Source organism: Lontra canadensis, unplaced genomic scaffold (genome assembly GCF_010015895.1).
Source record: "Lontra canadensis isolate GAN:19392208 unplaced genomic scaffold, GSC_riverotter_1.0 scaffold25, whole genome shotgun sequence".
Lineage (NCBI taxonomy): Eukaryota > Metazoa > Chordata > Mammalia > Carnivora > Mustelidae > Lontra > Lontra canadensis.
The window spans coordinates 18,613,379-18,633,846 of NW_022631019.1; the positions used below are offsets into that span (position 1 = coordinate 18,613,379).

Here is a 20,468-nt window from a genome sequence, read left to right on the forward strand (position 1 = left end):
AATTAAAATAAAAGTTTAATTTAAAAAAGTAATAAAAATAAAAACAAAGGACACATCCCTACCCTGTTAAAAAGCCTCCCACAGTTTCCATCGTATCCACCGGCAGCTTGTTGCGTGGCCTGCAACGTCCTTGGGGCCCCGGCCCCCGCTCTCCCGCCAACCCTTCCAGTTCCTCCACACAGCCCGCCCTGCCTTCCTCACGTTTCCTGAACACACGGAGTTTGTTTCCTCTTCAGGACCTCTGTGCTGGCCCTTGAGCCTGGGAGGCCCTCCCTTCTGCTCTGGCCTCTTCTTTCCTTTCCATCCCAGCGGCTGTGGACATGCTACGTCCTCGGGAAGCTGCCTGACCCTCCCTGTCTCACCCCTTCACAGTCACCATTATCTGAAATCATCTTCTTTGCAGGTGTATCACCTCTCTCCTGCTAGAATATTCAGCTCCAAAAGAGGAAGTACCTCGTCTGTCTTCACACTGTGTGCCAGGACCCTAGACTAGTTCCGGGCACACAGTAGGACCTGAACTTGCTGGGAGACTCCCGTGGTACAGGCAGCTAAAGCCTCCCCTTTCCCAAGTGGCATTTTGCTCCCAAATGCTGGTCCTGTGGTTGGGCAGCAACAGGTCAGGGGTTGGGGTCCGGGAAAAAAACCTCTCTACCTATCCAGGTTCCTAGAGCTGGAGGAAAAGCACAAAACCCAGCAGCAGATGGCTTTCCTCCTCCTGGAACCCCAGGTCATTATCCTCCTAGAGCTGGAGTCGAAAACCCTAATTTGCGGGGCACCTGAGTGGCTCAGTGGGTTAAAGCCTTTGCCTTCGGCTCAGGTCATGATCTCAGGGTCCTGGGATCGAGTCCCGCATCAGGCTCTCTGCTCGGCAGGGAGCCTGCTTCCCTTCCTCTCTCTCTGCCTGCCTCTCTGCCTACTTGTGATCTCTGTCAGTCAAATAAATAAAATCTTTTAAAAAAAAAAGAAAAAGAAAACCCTAATTTGCTCTTCTCCCCGGAGAGCTTCTCCCCAGCAAGTCTGCCCCAGTGAAACAGCAAGAGGAAGAGAAGATGCTACTGGAGGGCAGGCAGGGGTGTGTGTGCACGTGTGTGTGTGTGTGCGTGAGTGAGAGAGAGAGAGAGAGAGAGAGAACAGGCGAGGGTGCGAGGCAGTGCCCCCGGCCCTGCCTTGTCTTCCAGGAGGTGGATGGAGCGCCCGGGGTGTCTGCCCCAGTGGCTGCTGTGGACACAGTAGGGAGGGGAAGGACCCACCTCCATAGCTGGAAGGGCACTCCCCCTTGCCCACTCAAGGCTCAGAGACAAGGTGCCAAAAGGCCCCTGCAGCGCCACCACTGATGGGAGCGACCCTCCTGGCCCAATCTCCAAAGTCCTGGCCTTGCCCAAGGTTCTTGGTTTGGAGTCAAGCCTCCTGGGAAGGATGCCACCGGTGGGACACCAAGTCTGGCTCCATTGCCAATGCCCAGAGCTGTCTTCCCAGAGCTGGGTCCCAACAGGGATCCTTTTCCCGGAGGCTCACTGACCTAAGTCAAGTCTTGAAAACCCACCCTCCTCCGGTGCCCTCCCAATCCCAGCAACCCATCTCCCCAGCTCTGGACCACGGAGATCAGTGGGGTATCTGTGTCTTTAATAAGAACTAAGTGTAATAAATAAAAGTATTCTGGCAAAGAAAACTTCCCTCATTTATTTTGCAGGGGCCTTGGCTCATCAATCTTCCCCTCCTAACCTGCTTTGTGCTCTGTTAGCTTTGCTTCCTGATAGAGCAGAATTTGGTTTTCTAATAGCATCTGTCATATGCAGGGTGTCCCCAAACATTAGTGGTAATGAGTTGGAAGTAGCACGGTCGGAAGCCTTCAGAAGCCAACAGCAGATGTCAGGCCCTCCGTGGGTCCCCCTGAGGCTTTGGGGCCAGAGCTCTGGGCAAAAGCTAGGTCCAGAGCCCACAAGTCTCAGTCCCAGGGAGTCATCCATCCAAAAGACATTGGCGCACCTACCATGTGTGAGGTCCCCTGTGGGCTCTGGGAAGCTGGGGCCCCGCCCACAAGGTGCTGTCATGGCTGGTTATCCATGAAAGACAAAAGTGGTAGTAGAAGAAAGTCCTCTCCCCCAATCCTTCCCCTGGGCCATCTCCTGGGAGGCAGCTGGGCAGGAGTAACGGACTCAGACCTGGGTGGGCACACAGTCCTCACCTCACCGGGTTGCTTGAGAACAAATAAGAGCATAAAGCTCCCAACACCAGGTCCAGCACACAGTGGTCCCTCCAACATCCGGGACCTGGCAGGTGCACATGGACTGGGGTTGGCGAGGGTCTCCAAGGATGGTGCAGCTGCTCCCCTGGGGCCAGGGTTGTCTAGAGAGAGGCTTAACCGTTGCTGCCCTCTCCTGGGAAAGAGCCATCCCCTGGCTCCTGGAGACCTTGGGATGATGGAAGAGGGCCCCAGGGGAACAAAGGCTTCTGGAGACAGGAACCAAACACACTGACAGATCCTAAAGTGTTTTTTCAAACTCCATCCACCCGCATCCCCAAGGTCCTCCTCCAGGCACGGCAAGAGTTGTTCTCTGGAGAAATCTCTCCTGCCATGGTGCCACCTCCAGCAGAGGAGAGGTAGCTGGTAAGTTACAGTCCGGCCTTGCCCGTGCCAAGGGGCTGCCAGCCCAGCCCCATCAACCCAGGGATTTCTTTCAAACCACTATCCACAGAGAGGGCCTCTTTTGACACACACCCCCAACAGGTGAGGACACTCTGGCCCCTCAGGTGAGGGGTTTCAGGGCCGCAGCACCTGCGTGTGGCCTGGCACAGGTAGCCGCCCCGCCCCCGACATATGTGCAGTGGTCGCCGTCCAGCTGGACCCTGAAGGGAATGGACTAGGGGTAGAACTTTCTTTGTAAGTTTTTATTCTTCTGGAGGAGTGAAGACGGTTTAGAAAGCAGGTGGGATAAGGGTGGAGGGTGGGGTGCCCCCCCAAGGCCTCCCTCACATCTGCCAACAGAGGGGGACACGAAGCCTGGTGGCCCTGAGTCCCCTCCCCGGCAAGCTTCGGAGGTGGCGGACACCCCCCCGCCCCGCCGGTCCCCCTCCTCCCGCCCCGCCGCCTCCTAGGCCTCCGCGGGGCTGGACGGGACGCTGAGGCCCGCTTTCATACTGCGAGTCGAGTTGCAGGAAGGGCTGGAGGGCGGGTGGCAGGGAGTCCCCGGCGCCCCCGCACGGACGCCCCGGGCGCCCCCGGAAGCCTCCCAGCCCGCGCCCGCGCCCGCGCCCACCCCGCGGCCCGGAGGCCGCCCCGCCCCGCCGCCGCGGCCGCCGCAGCCGCCGCCAGTCCGCCGCCCCGCCGCCGCCATGGGTCGGGCCCCGCCGGGTGAACTCGAGCCGCCCGGCCCCCGGCCCGGCTCCGACCCCGCCGCGCCGCAGCCCGCACCCCGCCGCGCCCGCGCCCTGGCGCTGCTCGGGGCCCTGCTCGCCGCCGCCGCCGCCGCCGCCGCCGCCCGAGCCTACGCCCGCCACAACGAGGCCCAGGCGGCCGCGCGGCAGGTCCGGCCCTGGGTGGGAAGGGCGAGCGCGGGGCTCGCGCGGGGGCCTAGGCTCTGGGGTCGGGTCCGGGCGGCGTTGGAAGGGGGATTGGGAGGAGGCGGGGGAAGGGGTCCGGAGAGCGGGGGGGCTCGGAGGAAGGGGGGAGGGGACCGGGAGGCCGGGTTGGGGGAAGGGGCGGGATGGTAAGTAGGGACCGGTGGGCCGGGGAGGGTGGCATGAAAGGGAGGGACAAAGCGGGTCGAGCACACTTGGGAGGACTGTGCAGAAAGGCCAGAACGCTGGCCCAGCGTGAGGCAGGGCCTGAGACAGACCCGAGGGGTGGTCCCAGCAGTGGCTTGGACAGTGGGAGTGAAGCTGGGACTGGGGAGAGTCTGGTGGGGGGGGGCAGTGCTGGGGGGACAGGGGAGGACACTGGTGGAAGAATGTGACACATGGGGACGGGGCAGATAGAAGGAGACTAGCACAGCCTTGGGCCTAGTGGATAGTGGATGAAGGAGCAGAGTGAAGCAGGGCCCAGCAGGGACCGGGAGGGGACTGGGGCTCCGGGATGGTGCAGAGGTGACATTAGGATGGGTGGACTGGGAAGTGTTGGGAGAACTGAGGAAGATGGTGCTGGGCCCTGCCGCCTCTGGTTGGGACCCCAGCTGGGGTATCCAAATGGTGCTCAACGGAGCCCCTTTTTCCAAAGCAGGAGTCCGCGCTGAAGGCCCTGGGGGCAGAAGGCCTCTTTCTCTTTTCCTCCTTGGACACAGACCGAGATATGTACATCAGCCCTGAGGAGTTCAAGCCCATTGCTGAGAAGCTGACAGGTACCAGGAGGGGCTGGGGCCTGGGGAGGGGGGCACCTGAGTCATGGCCCTCAGCTTCTGTGTCTGCTCTGAGCAGGAGGGCCACCTGGAGAGGGAGAGGAGGGACCCTGGCAGCCCTGGGGTCCTCTCTGCTCTGACTCTTCCCAGCTGGTGGTTCAGGCGAGCTGCGCCGGTGCCACCTGAGCCCGTTCTCAAGGGCAAATACTAGTTAACACCCCCGACCGCTTCTAGATGTGATCTGAAGCCCTTCACGTGAGTTGTCTCTTTAATCTTCACAGTGTCCTAGGAAATAGCTGCTGTCCTAATTCCCCTGTTTACAGCTGGGATGACTGAGGCACAGGGAAGTGCAGAGCTGGGATTAGAACCGGGGCCACCTGGCTCCAGGTCCTGCACCAGTTCACAGGTTTGAGGGTTAGAGAGAAAATCTGCAGAGTGACCAGTAGACAGTAGCTGCTCAGTAGTTAGGAGCTCTTCCCAGTATTACCAATGATTAAACTCTGCTCCCGTGTCAGATTTCTAACCTGTCCCAGCGAATCCATTTTTATCTAGTTATAATCAGTGATTTTTTTTTTTTTTAAAGATGAGGTGCTGAAATATTCTCACGAATTATTAAATGTTTCTCTCACGGTCTTACCAACACCCCAACCTCTGTGTCCATTTCTCTCCAACTTCTTGTGACATCTCTTGAACTTGGGATCTTGTTATCTGAGTAGCTGGGTGTAAGTAGGTCAATAGTCGGGAAAGGCAAGGAGGAGATGCCAACTGCTCGCAGGTGAGTGAGCCCAAGAGGCCAGTGATGGGCCTTCTGTGTCTCAGGGTGGGGGTGGGTAGGTTGGCCACTTGCTAGTCCAGTGACCACAGTCCCTGCCAGAGGAGGAGGGTCAGATGAAAAATGCAAATTTGCTGGAGCAGATGTGGGTCAGTGTCTCTCAGTGGCATTGAGTTTGGCGGTGAAGGCAGATGGGCAGGTAAACAGGTCAGCCTCACGTGGTTGGCCTTGACCTCTTATTCTGCAAACACTTCATAGAACATCTACCCAGCCACCTCCTTGTCCTCTTTTGTGGACGGAGGGAGTGAGTTCCCTCATAACGACATGTTGGACAAGCTTGCTGGGCTCGAGGCACTAGTAATTTTTTTCACATAAATCTTTTTTTCCCTCCCTTACCACCTCGGCCGCTAGGAGTACAAAACAGGACCAAGTTTTGGGAAAAGAAAACATAAAATAAAAAAGCCCAAAACTTCAAATCTATGTAGGAAACAGAAGCAGCTTTGTCTGGCTGGCACAGTTATGAGTGTGTTTAATTTTCTTTATATCTTAAAAGTTTTATGAATTCATAAAACTGTGTCTGTGATGAGTTACTTAGAAGTCAGGAAATAAAACTTTATGAAAAAAACTAAAAGGCCGTAACATGCTGGACCTGGGTATTAATAATTATCTGTGATAAGAGTAAAATATGTGAAAAAGCAAGGCAGAAGAATAAGCTTGCACATTCTAACTGTTCCCTTCCTCTGAGGTTTCCAGATTGCTCTTTGGCAGGTTTTGCAACATCAGCTTACAAATGAAGAAATAACCGTGATTTCTTCAGAAAAGGGCTTTGCATTAGGAGCTGTTGGGGCGTGCTGACTAAAAGGACAGCTTCCTGACTCTAGCCTCTTAGGATTCTGACTCAGTAGGTTTGAGGAGGATTCTGGGCGTATGCGGTTTAGAAAGGCATCCCGAAGGATTCTGATGATTCCTATTGAAGAATCTTTCTGAATGCTCTCAGGTGGCCTGTCAGTCAGTTTGCCAGAAGATGGCAAGCATCATTTTTGTCCCACCGACCTACCCGGGGACAGCAGCCATGACAAGCATTGCCACTATCTTACCCCTTAGAGGTGTCCGGGTCTCCTGCCTCCCACCAGTCACCCCTTTGGAAAGAGGCTTCTTTTCTCCCTAAACCTTCATCAGGACTCCCTCCACACTTGAAAGGTCTCAGACTGGGCATACCTCGGGCCAGAAAAGGCCTGAGAAATCAAGGTCATCCCCTCCTTATTCAGATGAGAAGACAGGGCCACCCAGAAAATTGGGGAGAAGTGAGTCTCCTTCCTCCTGAGGTGGAGTTCTTGATGGCGTTGCTGTCTCTCTCAGAGCTTAATGACACCAAGACAGTTCTGTTCCTTGATTTCATTTGTTCTCGGTGGTTCTCTTCTCTTCAAGAGGCCCCCAGAACAGGGACATGCAGGGCAGCATGGCCTCGATTGCCCATGTAGGAAAACCAGAGGGGCTGACAGATTTACCCCAAATCATCCAGAAAATGGAGCTGACCTCGGCCTGGAGCAGAGCAGATGAGGCCCAGCCTGTGCCTTCTCCACGCCCCAGGCAGTAGCTTCTCTTTGGTGCTGGGACCCCAGCCACTGGGAGAGGCAGCCGCCTTGCCCAGGTGCTGCCCTTGGTGGGCCCAGCACCAAGTTCATCTCGGACTCAGTTCATAGAACGTAGGGAACCGGGACAACCAGCGAGCCTGGCCCGGGGTGAAGTCAGAAGAATTTGGTTTGAGCCCTAGCTCCACGGCCTCCTAACCCTGAATCCTCTGGTAGTAGTTGACACAGCTCATTTATTATGGGTTCACTCTCTACCAAACCTGGTGCTAACAACATGTGGATTATCTCATCCAATCCTCGTAATAAGCTACTGGCCAAATTGCACAGCTGGTGAAGGACTGTGTCCCTCACAGGACCGAGGTCATCTGGATCCTGAGCCTTTAAGGAAGCGGGGTCTCTGAGATCACAATGCCCTCAGAAGAGGGTCATGGTTGATTGTGGGTTTAGAGGAAAACAAGCCTGGGTTTGAATCCCGACCCCCCGCCCCACTCCCTAGCTGTGTGACCTTCGGGAAGTGACTTCACCTCTCTGAGCCTCCACTCTCTCATGTGTAAAATGGTCTTGGTAATGATGTTATTGTTTGCCTCTCGGGACTACTATGAACCTAAAATGGGATACTTATTGGTTGTTACTTTGGTCATTGTTACCCATTACTCCAGCTCTAAGCGTGGCTCCCTTAAATCACCTTCCAGTGCAGGTGGGGGCGGGAGGGTAGACTTCTGCAGAGAAGAGATGGCCTGCAGCCGGAGGGCCGGACCCCTCTCCAGCAACTGTGCCTCCCAGGGTCAACGCCTGCGGCCAGCTATGAAGAGGAGGAGCTGCCCCTTGACCCCAGCGAGGAGACGCTCACCATAGAAGCCCGATTCCAGCCTCTGATCCCAGAGTCCATGACCAAGAGCAAAGACGGGTTCCTGGGGGTGAGTGTGAGTGGGGGGCGGTGGAGGCTGCCCACAGGTGGGACCGCAGACACAGGACCATCTGTGCGCACTCACCTCCCGAGAATAGGCTCTGCTTCTCTTTGCCTCTTCCCTGCCTGCCTTGATTAGCTGCCCTCTGTGTCCCCAGTGTGCCAGACCCTGGGGGGTCCAGAAATGGGTGTGATGCTGACCCTGTTGTTTGAGACACAGTCTGGTGCAGGAGGGATAAGCATGAGCCGCTAACCCAGAAGAGATCTGGACTGGCTTCCTGGAGGCAGTGCCATCTGGTAGAGACTGCAGGAGGAGGGGGCCGAGCCAGGGGAGGCAGAGGTAGAAGAGGAGGCAGCGCAGGCCCTGGAGGCAGGATTGAGGCAGGAGCCTCCCGTAGGATCATTACTTTCCTCAAGTCAGTCTCTCCCGCACCCCGCCCCCGCCCCAGGCTGTGAGTTTCTTGAGGGCAAGGCCTGTGATGCATAAGCTCTGTGCTTCCTCATGCCCTGGGCACCTGACAGGTGCTGTGCTGATCTCTGAAGAACCAAACCTGAGGTTCAGCCCCAGCAGGGGTCGTGGGGAGGGGGAGGGTGCCTGACAAAAGCTCTCCTGAGCGGCCCTGCCCCAATCTGACGCCTCCTGGCCAAGGTCTCAAGCCCATCCTGGCCCCGAGGCACACCCACAGCCTCCTGCCTTCCCTGCCCTCCCCCCTCAGCTAGCTCTGTTCCAGCCCCTCCAGATGTCCAGGCTTTCTTCCAGCTGTGGGCCTTCTCGGATGCTGTTCCCTCTGCCAGGAGCAACTTTTCTGCTTAGTCCAGCCCACACCTACTCACTTTCGGTCTCCTGTGAAAGGCCACTGCAGCATGAACAGAGGTCTGAAGGCAGGAAGTGGCGGGCCAGTCGCCTATGGACAGAGAGCTGGTGTGGCTGGACTCAGAGCCCATGGGACACAGGCAGGGGCGTCCTGGTCAGTGGGGCTGGAAGAGAAGTCACCAGACTGCAAAGGGCCTTCGTTGCCTGACTTTGGCCTTCATTCTGTAGCAGCAAATTACCAAAGCAGATTTTGAAATAGGAGGGCTCCCTCGTTAGCTGCTCGGATGCTCCACAGTCTGGGGAGAAATGGGGGCAAGAAGACTGGTTCTTAGGGGGGAGGAGGAGGCAGTCGGGGGAGGCAGTGGTGATTCCTAGGACAGCCTAGAGGATGCTGGGAAAGGAAGGAAGACAGGTCATGGCTACTAATGGAAAGCAGGGGAGGGAAGTAGAGGGGGAGCTCAGGCTTCTGGATGGTGACCAAGCACAGGGGGGGCCATTTGCCCCATGGGGACCAGAGGAGGGAATGGGTCTGGAGGGGAGCAAATGAGCTCAGTCTGGACACACTGAAGTCGAGGTGCCTGGGGCTGTTCAGGGGGACAGTCCAGTAAGTGAGGTTGGAAACACAGGTTTGGTCTCCCACGAGCATCTGGGGAGGGAAGGCTGGCAGGGAGACTTGGTGGTAGAAGTCCGAATAGATGAGTCCCCCCCAGAGCCGTGAGGACAGGGCGGGACTGGTGGGGTGCCAGGGCACAGCTGCACTTGGAGGGAAGATGGGTCAGGAGCAGCTCTCCAAAGAGCGCAGCCTCCCTTTGTGGGCAGCTCCCCTGCGGGGTGGCAGGACCCCATGGGTAAGGCGGCTCCCCCTGGTGCGGCACAGCCTGCCCAGCTTGGAGACCGCCCGCCTGCTCAGTCTTCTTGGGGGTAGCTCTGAGGACCTCCTGGCGGGGAAGGGAGAGGGAGCCTGATGCCCTCGGACACCTGGCAGCTCCCTGGTGACGGAGCACCCCTGAAGGGGCCCAGAACATGCTGTCCTCCCAGCTGACACCTCCGTTGCCCCCACCGACGTCCTGCCTGTGGCGGGGAGGGGCGCAGAAGGGGCAGCTGCCAGCTTAGGACGTGCCCTGGGTCCTGCCTCGGTGGCCCAGAGGTGTGGACAGATGGGCCTGTCCCATGCTTCAGCTCCCCTGATGGTGACGGGGCCTTCCTGACAGGGAAACAGCTGAGGGACGCCAGGTATGCCAGGTGCCTGGCTGCGTGGTACGGGGGACTCTCCAGGGGAGACCTTCCTTCCCCTTCTAGGCAGGTGCATCCTGCTCCTTACCCCACAGATTTCCCCCAAAAGGTGGTGTCCACCTCTCTCCTCAGACTTCTCCCCAAAGCCTCTTCAGTGGGACATGAGCCCCAGGAGGAGACTTGGAGAGAAGGTCAGGGAGAAGGCAAGGCTAGTGGAGGGGGTGGCAGGTGGTGGCACTCAGGCCAGCTGGCACAGAGGCAGGAGGCAGGACCATGTGTCCATGAGGCCTGGAACCATGGGACTGGGCTTGACGAGGGAGGGAAGAGGCCGGCAGGGCCCCTGCACAGAGCCTCCGCCTCCCGCGCCTCCCCCTGCACCAGTCCCAGCTGACCCCGTCGTCGCTCTGGTCTGGGCTGCGCCTGAGGTGGCCAAGGGGGTGCTGTTGGGGGCCGGGGAGCTGAGGGGAGCCTCGGCTCTGGCAGGACAGTGCCCGGCCTCTGGCCGTCCCCAAGACAAAAGCATCCCTGGGACTCACACCTCCCTTCGCTGGTGGGCTGGCTCAGGGCTCCAGGGAGACCGCCAGCATGTGTGGTTCTGGGGCACCCCAGAGCTCTGGCTTTGCCCCACCCCAGGTCTCCCGCCTGGCCCTGTCCGGCCTCCGCAACTGGACGACTGCAGCCTTGCCAAGCGCGGTGTTCGCCGCCCGCCACTTCCGGCCCTTCCTGCCCCCCCGGGGCCAGGTGGAGCTCGGGGAGCCCTGGTGGATCGTCCCCAGCGAGCTGAGCGTCTTCACCGGCTACTTGTCCAACAACCGCTTCTACCCACCGCCGCCCAAGGGCAAAGAGGTGAGGGCCGCCCACAGTGAGCCCTGGCGGGGATCCCCCCAACGCTGCAGCCCCAGCCAGGCACGACCCCCTCTGCCTCCGCCCCGCATGGCTCAGCGCCTGGACCCCGGCCCCCTCCCAGGGCCCCCGGCCTGCAGGCCCAGAGCACTCCTGGGGGATCCGGACCCAGCAAGCCGACACGGGTCTTCACTGCACCCCCCGCCCCCCAGGTCATCATCCACCGGCTCCTGAGCATGTTCCACCCGCGGCCCTTCGTGAAGACGCGCTTTGCCCCTCAGGGGGCCGTAGCCTGCCTGACGGCCATCAGTGACTTCTACTACACTGTGATGTTCCGGTGTGTAGCCCTCAGACACCCCTCCTGGCCTCTCCGCCAGGCTGGGGACCCCAGCGAAGCATGGAAGGGCACGGCCCTGTGAGGGCAAGGCCCGCCCAGAAGCCCCCAGGGCCACCATGTCCTACCCTCTGGCCTTGGGCAAGTCGCGTTGGCTCTCTGGGCCTCAGTTTCCTCATCTGAGGATGGGGGGGGTGGCTCCTCCTGGGGGTAGGGGGAAAGCTTGGGGCATGCTTAGCATGAGGCTGGCAGCCCTGATTGTTATTGACCCAGAAGGGGGCATGTAGGAGCTGTGACGCCAGCTGCTGGAGCTGTGAGGGCTCAGAGGAGGGCTGGTCAAGCGAGGCCGGCGGGGAAGGCTGCGTGTGACCCGGTCCCTGAGGATGGGCAGCGCTTGGAAGGCCTCGTGGCTTCTCCCTGCCCCACACATTCTCCTTCCTCCCCTGCCCAGCCCTCTCCTTCCCTGGAGAGTCTGGCAAAGGGCTCACCAGCTTGGGCACCAAAGCAGCAGGGTGGGCCGTGGCTCAGCAGGGGCTGCTCCCAGCCAGGCTCCTTTCCCCCCAGGATCCATGCCGAGTTCCAGCTCAGCGAGCCGCCTGACTTCCCCTTCTGGTTTTCACCTGGCCAGTTCACTGGCCACATCATTCTCTCCAAAGATGCCACTCACATCCGAGACTTCCGGCTCTTCGTGCCCAACCACAGGTGGGAGCCTTGGCCCCGAACCAGCCCTGCACCCCACTGTACTTAGCCCCACTCTCCCCTCCTCCCAGCTCCAGGAGCTCAGGTGCAGGGGCCCAGAGGCCTCCTCCATCTCTGCCCCTCCTTTGCTCCCCAGAGGCACCTCTCTTGGAAGGGGCCTAGAGCTGACCCAGGAGCAGAGAGCTTGAGGTGAGCGGAGGTGGATCATTCCATCATCTGGCAACCATGTCCCAGTTGGCCTGGATGGCCAGCTCTGTGCCTGGGACCCAGTGCAGCAGACTGTCCCCCAAGCAGGAGCCTAACACCCTCACACTGGTGACAGACCTCCCACAGACCCGTGACCACAGCCTGTGCACAGCCCCCGAGTGCTGGCAGCTGGGCAGGGACTAGAGTCCAGGAAGCCTTCCCAGAGGAAGAGACATGGAAACAGAGACCTGGATGGGGCAGGAGATGGGGGTGAGGAGGGTTTAGCCAGGCAACGGGAGCAGCGCATGTGGTCCTGGGGGCAGGCCCTGACTGCCTGCAGTTGCTCCCATAGGCCCCAGGGTGTGGAGGGAAGGGCCTTTTGGGAGGGCTCAATGCCAGCCACCTGCCTGCATGCCCTGCCTACTTAGGGTCAGCCTCTTGTCCTGGGAGCATGGGACCAGAAGGCCTGGCTTCATGTCTTTCCAGATTCCTCCCTGATAGCAAGTGGCTGCCTAGTGGGTCTGAGTGACCCAGGACAGGGACAAGAGCTTGGCTGGGAGCTGAGAGCCCCAAAGTTAAGTCTCCACCGTGGCATGGCTGCTGGCAGGGCGCTGGCCATCTCTGGGCCTGTTTCTTCATCTGCTAGATAGGAGAATGGCTCCTGGGCACGAGTGAAGGGATTGTTGGGAGAGCCTGGGAAGAGAAAGTTGCCCCCAGGAGCAGGAGTGGTTTCCTTCCCCTTCCTCAGCAAGCAAGTCCCCCTCCCCACCTCGACCGCACAGGCTCAGCCCCGAGCACATCTGCCTGCACCCCAGGAGTGGAGGTGGAGGTCCTGTTTTGATGAAACAGAGCAGGGGCAAATGACCAGCCCCAGGAACTGCTGCTCCTGAGCCTGTCTCCAGCACCACAGGGCTGCCCACCTCCTCCGAGGCCTGCTCACCTGGCCCCAGGAGGTTGGCTGTCGGTCCTGGGGCGCCCTCATGTGGCCGATCTGCAGATGGCATGTGGTGGGGCCAGACTTCAGCCGGGGAGGCCGGCTCAGGGAGGCAGGCGCCAGGCTCTGATGCCTGACCCTCTCTGTGTCCTGGGGGAGACACTGATGATCTTTCCGCTTCAAAAAGCCATGGGCAGCATGTGAGACACGGCTGTGAAAGCCTTTTGTGAACTGTAAGGGGCTGGACCCGCTGAGTGTGGTGTGGCTGCTGTGCTTCCAAAGAGGCAGCCCAGGGACAGAAGAGGGCCCAGGCTCTGCAGTCAGAGTCCCAGTGGCCCCAAGACCTTGGGTTCATCTTATCAAGCCTCAGTGTTCTCATCTGTAAAATGGGGAGGGTTGTGTGCTCTCAGAGAAGGTTGACATGGGCCTTGGTGATGAAGGTGTTCTTCCCCCTCCCCCGCACCCCCCGCCAGGTCTCTGAACGTGGACATGGAGTGGCTGTATGGGGCCAGTGAGAGCAGCAACATGGAGGTGGACATTGGCTACATCCCCCAAGTGAGCACACAAAGGGCCCTGACCCAGGTCCGCAGGGCTGGGGGCCACAGGCAGTCCGGGTGAAGGATAGAGCTCCTGCTGGGCTGAGGCCAGCTGTCCCCAAAGCAGGTTTCTGGGACTCTACCTGATCTACGTGTTGGCACAGAAAAGCCAGCAGCTGCCATCAGCCCTCATACGGCCTCATGCGGTCGAAGGAGCCCTGGACGGACCCTGAATCTGTCCCAGACTCACCGCAGCCCAGCAGTGGCCCTGCCCCGGGCCTCAGTTCCTCCACTTTTGCCTTGAGGGGGGTATCTTTGAGGGTCTGTCAAGGATTCCTTCCCATCTCTGAGATACCCTCACTGATGGCACCCTCTCCTGATCCGGGATCTAGATGGAGCTGGAGGCCCTGGGCCCGTCAGTGCCCTCCATGATCCTGGATGAGGACGGCAACATGATTGACAGCCGGCCGCCCTCAGGGGAGCCCCTCCAGTTTGTGTTTGAAGAGATCAAGTGGCAGCAGGAGCTGAGCTGGGAGGAGGCCGCCCGGCGCCTGGAGGTGGCCATGTACCCCTTCAAGAAGGTGGGCCTGGATGGGTGTGAGAGCCAGGGCCGAGCTCTGTGTGGCCAGAGCTGGAGGAACCGGGGGGGGGGGGGGGGGCACCTGATTCCAGGCTGGGTACAGGGCTTGCTGCTGAGACCACCTCCCTGCCTGGCCCAGCCTATACGAGCGGGGCCTTTTTTGCCATTCCAAACTTGACAGGAGGCATCTGCTGACCCAGCCAGTTTCTCAGTCTCTCTCTCACTCACACACACATGCACAAACACGCACGGCACACACAGCTCCTGAGTAGGAACCTAGCTGCCCGCAGTAGCTTCTCTGTGTCTCCCGTTGGCCCCAGGTCACCTATCTGCCATTCACCGAGGCCTTCGACCAAGCCAAGGCCAAGAACAAGCTGGTGCACTCCATTCTGCTGTGGGGGGCCCTGGATGACCAGTCCTGCTGAGGTGAGGGAGACCCCGCCAGGCTGAGAGAATGAGACATCACACCTTGTGGGATGCAGGAGGCTCCAAGACCAATGGAGCTGTCCTGTTGGGGCATGGGGGCCTTGGGGACTACACAGGGCAGGGGTGTGGGGGTGTTCTGTGCCGAGCTCAGAAGAAGCTGCCGTTCACAGTAGGGAGAGCCCCACTCAGCCATCTGCAGCGTGGAGACCTTGGCCAAGTGGTTTCCCCACCTTGAGCCTTCGTTTTCTAGGGCTAATACACTTACCCCAGATGTGTGAAAATGGGTGTTAAGAGCGCCCGTGCTCCATGAAGTGTTGCACACAAATAAGATAGAGAACAGTGCCGGAGGCTGGCCATACGTTCACTTATTCAGAAGATGCACCTAAGAATCTAGGGGACACAGAGATTGGGGGTGTCTGACAGCAGGTACAAAGATGAGTAAGACCATGCCCCTGCCTGTATCCAGTCAATCCACAAACACCCCGGGCACCCCCTGTGCCAGGCCCGTCGCCTGGGTGCTGGGAGTCATGTCAGAAGTGGTCCCTGTCCTTGGGGAGCCGTGTGTGTGTAGAAGGCGGGCGTTGAATGAAGACAAGCGTGGTGAGCGTCACACGGGGCAAGGTCCAGGGTGGCACAAGACCAGGGAGGTGTCTCAGAGACGGTGATCATAGCTGAGATTTCGGAGGAGGAGTAGAAGTTTATCAAGTGGCAGGAGGAAGGAGTTTTAGGTAGAATAACCTATGCAGAGGCCCTGGGTCCTAGAGTTTAGTGAATTTAAGAAGCTGTCACTGTCTGCAGGTCCCTGGGCTGAGGCTGCTGTCCGTCTGTCTGCCTCCCCTCAGTCCCGCCACCACCCCATCTCAGCCCAGGATGCCCCAATGTCACTGACTGTAATCAGAGCGACCCTCTACTTAGCACCTACCCTGTGGCAGGCTCTTTGAATCTGTTACTTTACTGGGGCGCACAGACAGCCCTACAGCCCATGAGGGTTGTCGCTGATGGAAAACCCAGTAAGACACGTGGAATGGCCTCACCCTTCTCGCCTTGCTGTCCCCCGAAAAGGTTCAGGGCGGACTCTCCGGGAGACTGTCCTGGAAAGTTCGCCCATCATCGCCCTCCTCAACGAGAGCTTCATTAGCACTTGGTCCCTGGTGAGGGAGCTGGAAGACCTGCAGGTGAGTGGCGGGGGGTGGGAACAGCCCCACGGGAGCCCTGGGGACAGGGCCCGCAGTGGAGGCATCAGGAGTGTGCCATGTGTCCCCACAGGACAGCCAGGAGAACCCATCCCACAAGAAGCTAGCTGACCTGCACCTGGAGAAGTACAGCTTCCCCGTGGAAATGATGATCTGTCTGCCCAACGGCACCGTGGTAGGCCGCCCCCGGTACCTTCCCCCAGACGGGCCCGGCGTCGTGGGGCAGGGGAAGCTGCAAGCCAGCCAGGGATGAGGACTTAGAGACCTCAGGCTTCCCAGCTGGCTCCCCGGCTTCCTGCTGTTCTCCTAGCCGGTCTGAGCCTCCCTTGTGCCCACCTGTAAAATAGGAATTGTCACACCCACTCTGCCTGCCCCATACAGGGGTTGAGACACTCCCACGAGAAGGGGGACCTCGACAGCCCTTTGGGGACTGGGAAGCCAGGAGCATAGGCTAGCAGCAGAATGGATAGGAACGTGGCCTGGGAGGGAAAGCTCACCCTGGACCACTGTGGCCAGCTCTGGGATGGAAGGAGGACAGAGGGGCCAGGCCTCGTGACAAGCAGAGAGGACCAAGGGGCCCCAGGCCGAGCCAAGCCGCAAGACCCTACCTCTCCCCAGGGGCCCCGACAAGCTCTCACACACAGCCTCTCACTGGGGTCTCACGCCGCTTTGGGAGAGGAACAATCACGGGTGCCCATTTTACAAACAAGGAAACTGAGGCTCAAGAAGGTCCAGAGACTTGGTGGAAGTTGAACGATTAAGAAGTGCAGCTGGTTTTGAAACCGGACCTGCATGGGAGCCTCAGTGTCTCCTGCCTCTTACCGTTTGAGTCCCGAGGGACAGTTAGTGGGGGACTGAAGGCTGTGGGAGGGTCATCACCTTCCCCAGGCTCTCAACAGGGGGAGCAAGAGTTGAGGCTGGCCGGGAAGAGGGCCACTGGCTCACTGGCGCTCAGCCTGGTGGGGCCCGGCCCTGGCAGAGCCCTGGCATCACAGAGCCTGGTGGACAGAACCCAGCCTGGGGATTGCGCTGTCCCGCTTGTCCCCTTGTTTCTTGGCTCGTGTGCCGGGCACCTGCCCTTAAGGAGCTGGCCAGCCAGGGTGAGAGGCAGCGGGGGAAGCAGGCACATAGAGCAGGGGAATTTTGGCAGAAGGGAGTGTGGAGTTCAGGGTCACAGGAGCAGAGGAGAAGAGGGGGTGGGGGGCGGGATGGGGGAAGGGGAGAGGTGTTAAGTTCTCGCCAGTAGATGGGGTGTGGGAGAGCTTGCAGACTTGCAGAGCTTGTGTGCCCAGATACGGGATGGGGGAAGGGCCGGACCCCTCGCTCTCCTCACCCAACCCCTCTCCCAGGTCCACCACATTAATGCCAACTACTTCTTGGACATCACCTCCATGAAGCCCGAGGATGTTGAGAACAACGTCTTCAGCTTCTCGTCCACCTTTGAAGACCCGTCCACAGCCACCTATATGCAGTTCCTGAAGGAGGGCCTTCGGCGTGGCCTGCCCCTCCTCCAGCCCTAGTGCGCCCTCAGGCCGTGGGAGACCAGGCAGGAGTGGGGGGAGCTCACAGAAAGGCTTCCAGTCCTGAAGCCAGGCCCCTCAGGCCTGGAGCCCATGGTCCTTGCACTCCCACCCCTGCTACTCCCAGGCTGCCCATGGGACCTGAGGTCAATGAGGGGGAGACAGGGGAGCACCTGGGCTGACTGGACAGATGAGCCTCTGGCTCCAGCTGCCACCATTAGCCCTTTACTACCCACATGGTTCCAGAAGCTGCTCAGGATACCGGAAACGGGGCCTCGGATCATCTCCCTGGACCTCACCCCCTTGGGCACATAGTCCAGGTCCTTGTGGGGTGAAGATCAGGGAGGAGTGGTGCTAGGAAGACTGGGCCACCTCTCTCTCCTTACAGTCCCCACCTCTCAAAAGAAACATCAGGGGACCCTGGACTGGGGGCTAAGGAAAGGTTGCCCGGGAAGCACTCTTGTTTGGAGCCTCCTTCCTGGCTGTCTTCCTCTGCCTGGTGTCCCCCGGTGGGGTGAGTTTCAGTTGGAGACAGCCTTCTGGAGGTTCAGGGCAAAGCCATCCTTCAGAAGGAGAATCCGCTGTACCCAGGACCTCAGCTCCCCACACCACTCTCCAACCTAATGAGAGGACCCCAGCCCCTACTTTGGGACTTGCTGGAGGCCAGCTGTCTGGAGAGGGTCACTGTGAAGTAGGCTTCTGCTCTTAGCAAGGGAGGCCACTGAGGGGTTCCTGATGCCCAGGGCCAAGGCACCCCTAAGTGCCTACCCCAGCAAGGGTCGCAGTGGGACGACTGGAGCCCGCCTCCTGCCCCTCAGACCCTGGCTCCACAGAAGTGTAGCTCAGCCAAAGAACACAGCCCACCCCACCCCCCACCCCAGCTGGTGCTGCCCCAGCTGTCGGGGCAGGCCAGACCAGCCCAGGCCAGCTTGCCTACCACCAAGTGGCCACTGACCCTCCTTGGCCTCTCTTAGGGACTTGGTCTACATCCCAGCCAACTGACCACAGCCGGTCTTTTTTATATGTGCAGAAAAGTGTTTTTGTGTGAAGTTTCTCACAGTTTGTAGGTATTTTTGATAACCCCAATGCTGAGGAGAAAGAAGGGGCCGTGTCTTCCCGCAGCAGCAGCTCCATGATGGCTGGATCTGAAATCCTAGATGGGTCCAGCTTGATGTCTTCGCAGCCGCACCTCCAGGAAGAAACAGTCCTCTCTTCCTTTTCTTCCAGCTTTTTAAAAAAGGCCAATGTACCCCCAACTCTATCCTTGTCCCCCATTCAGGCCCATGAGTGCTCCTTGGGCTTTCATTAAAGCCTTGGAGCCATGCCTGCTCCCCAGCACCTGCCCCCACAGAAGCTCACTCTTAAACCTGGAAGAGGAAGGCAGACATCTCCTCAGACACACTCCCAGGCCTGCCCTCCGCTGAGTTCTCCCATCTGCCCCTGAAGTGTCCATTCTGAGCCTTCTCCAGCGGGGCACTCTGTTAACATGACTCATATTTTCTCATTTAATCCTCCCCCAAAAAACTGTGAGGCAGATATGAATTGTTCCCCTGTTGCAGATGAAGAAACTGAGTCTCAGGGAAGTTAAGGGACGTGCCCAAGGTCACCGAGAGGAAGAGATGAGACTCAGCCTGTCTCGATTTTGGAGGGTTTTGCTTTGCACAGCAGCCAACCTCTCCCCCCTGCCCATCTTCACTGAGGTGAAAAAGAAAGCCTTTCAGACCAAAATGTCTCACTCCCCTCTGATCTCCAGACCCGAGGAGGCATGAGCCAGCAAGCTCAACCAAGTTGTGTCCTTCCGGGAGGCAGTGCTCCCATGCCTCGTACAGGGAGGGGGGCACCAGAGTCTGTCTCCCAGCTTCCAGGCCTGGGTGGCATAACCAGCCCCATGAGCCACCGTGTCAGCAGAGACAGCCTTGCCGCCCAGTAGCCTCTTCCCCTCGTGCGGGTCCAGGAGGGTCCCCCGCACACTGAGCAATCCTTGTTCCATGTAAGGCACTGATTGCCTTGGCTTTTTGATCTTCATCTCAAGCCTCTTCCTGACACCCGCCCCCCCAACGCAACTGTATCTTGAAGCTTATGGTGGGGGAGGGCCCCCAGCTCACTCCTGTCACCTGTCACTTCCCTCCCCTCCTCACACGTCCTATAATAAAATTAGAGAGACTAGGGTGGTTCTAAGTGCCTTTCCTTTCAATGGGATATTGGTCAGTTCTATCCTTGGTCTGACTCCTCTGTGGGGTTGGCTTGGCAGATGGGTAAGGGAACATGACTGGAATGCCTTTGGGGACTATCTTCTGTCACTAGAGGGCTCAAGTGATGTTCTTAAAGTAAGTTTGTGATAGACCTAGTTGTAGAACTTAGTACTGTTTTTAGAATCTGATGAGAAAGATTCCGAAGTTAATTACCCATTTCTTAGAAACAGAGCCTAAGGTAGGCCTTAGGTAATTTTTTATTTTTTTTTAAGGGAGTACGCTTCAGGAAAAAACCTGTATAAGAAGAGGTGAAAAAGGGGAGCCTAGCTGGCTCAGTTGCAGGAGCATGTGACTCTTGATCTCAAGGTTGTGAGTTCAAGACCCATGTTGGGTGTAAAACTTACTTTAAATAAATAAAATCTCTTTTTAAAAAGCCTTAATTTTTTTTTTTTTAATTAAAAGAAAGGAGTAATGAAGAATGGGGGAAGGAAAGATGTTAAGCAGGAATAGAGTCTCAAATCCTAGCCTGGGCATGATCACGGTGGAAGGGTTCTGGAACATAAGCCTCACCACAGAGTACAACCTGTCTTTGGTACCCTGTGTCAGTCAGTCATTGTCTTGGGAGGTGGAGTAAATTCCCAGGTTAGGGCCTGTGGGCTCCCTGTTGTAAGTGCAATTTTCCAGAGAAGGGGGCAGCTGTGTGAAGCCGGCACAGCAGCCGGAAGGTGGGTTCGCTGGGAGGGTAGAGGTGATCTGGATGGAGCACCAAGGCAGCATCTAGCACCCCCAGGAAAGGGTGATCTGCAAGATCTGCCATTGACCAGGGAGGAGAATCAATGATTAAACAACAATTTGCCATCCTGGAAAGAAGGCTGCACCTGGAAGTCAGTCCTCGTCATTTGAAATAGGGTAAGGATCAGGGACCGCTGAGGTCCCTGGCTAGGACAGCTGTATGTAATTTGCAGGATCTAGTGCAAACTGAAAACTGCAGGGCCCCTGTTAATTTAGACACACACACATTAAAGAGGGCAACAGCAGAGTGTTAAAGCAAGTGCGGAGTTCTGAGCAAGAGGTCCTGTGTGTACTGCCCGACCCTGTCCCCGCTGTGAAGCCAGCCTGTCCGCTGGCAGCTGGGATTGCAGGCTTTGAGACCCAAGAACTGCGGCCGGGGAGCCAGGCACAGCTGCATACTGAGGGCAGAGGAGAGCACGTGACCCAGGCCTGGATGCCATGGAGACCAGGACTAGGACCAGGACGGGGATGGGGGTGGGGGGTGTTGTCTAAGCGGGAAGATGGAGTGGGTGAGTGAGCCTGGAAGGAATGTGGGTCTCTGTCCCAGTGCCTCTGGCGTCCTGCCCATCGATCTACTATCTCAC

The 20,468-nt window shown here is 58.4% G+C and overlaps 1 protein-coding gene across 2 annotated transcripts; it reads left to right on the top strand.

Annotated features, from left to right (window-relative positions):
- The first annotated feature begins 3,333 nt into the window (after positions 1-3,333).
- SELENON (selenoprotein N) lies at positions 3,334-18,792 on the top strand. 2 transcript variants are annotated; one of them, XM_032863808.1, is made up of 12 exons: positions 3,334-3,525; positions 4,217-4,334; positions 7,479-7,612; positions 10,283-10,495; positions 10,705-10,829; positions 11,391-11,528; positions 13,119-13,200; positions 13,574-13,762; positions 14,082-14,187; positions 15,250-15,362; positions 15,454-15,555; positions 16,730-18,792. In XM_032863808.1, exons 1-12 carry the CDS (start codon positions 3,334-3,336, stop codon positions 16,898-16,900), a joined length of 1,683 nt encoding a protein of 560 aa, XP_032719699.1. In that variant the 3' UTR covers positions 16,901-18,792. The 2 variants fall into 2 exon arrangements, with proteins under 2 accessions (XP_032719699.1, XP_032719700.1); XM_032863809.1 differs by having other exon boundaries at positions 3,460-3,525; positions 4,214-4,334.
- Positions 18,793-20,468: the final 1,676 nt, after the last annotated feature.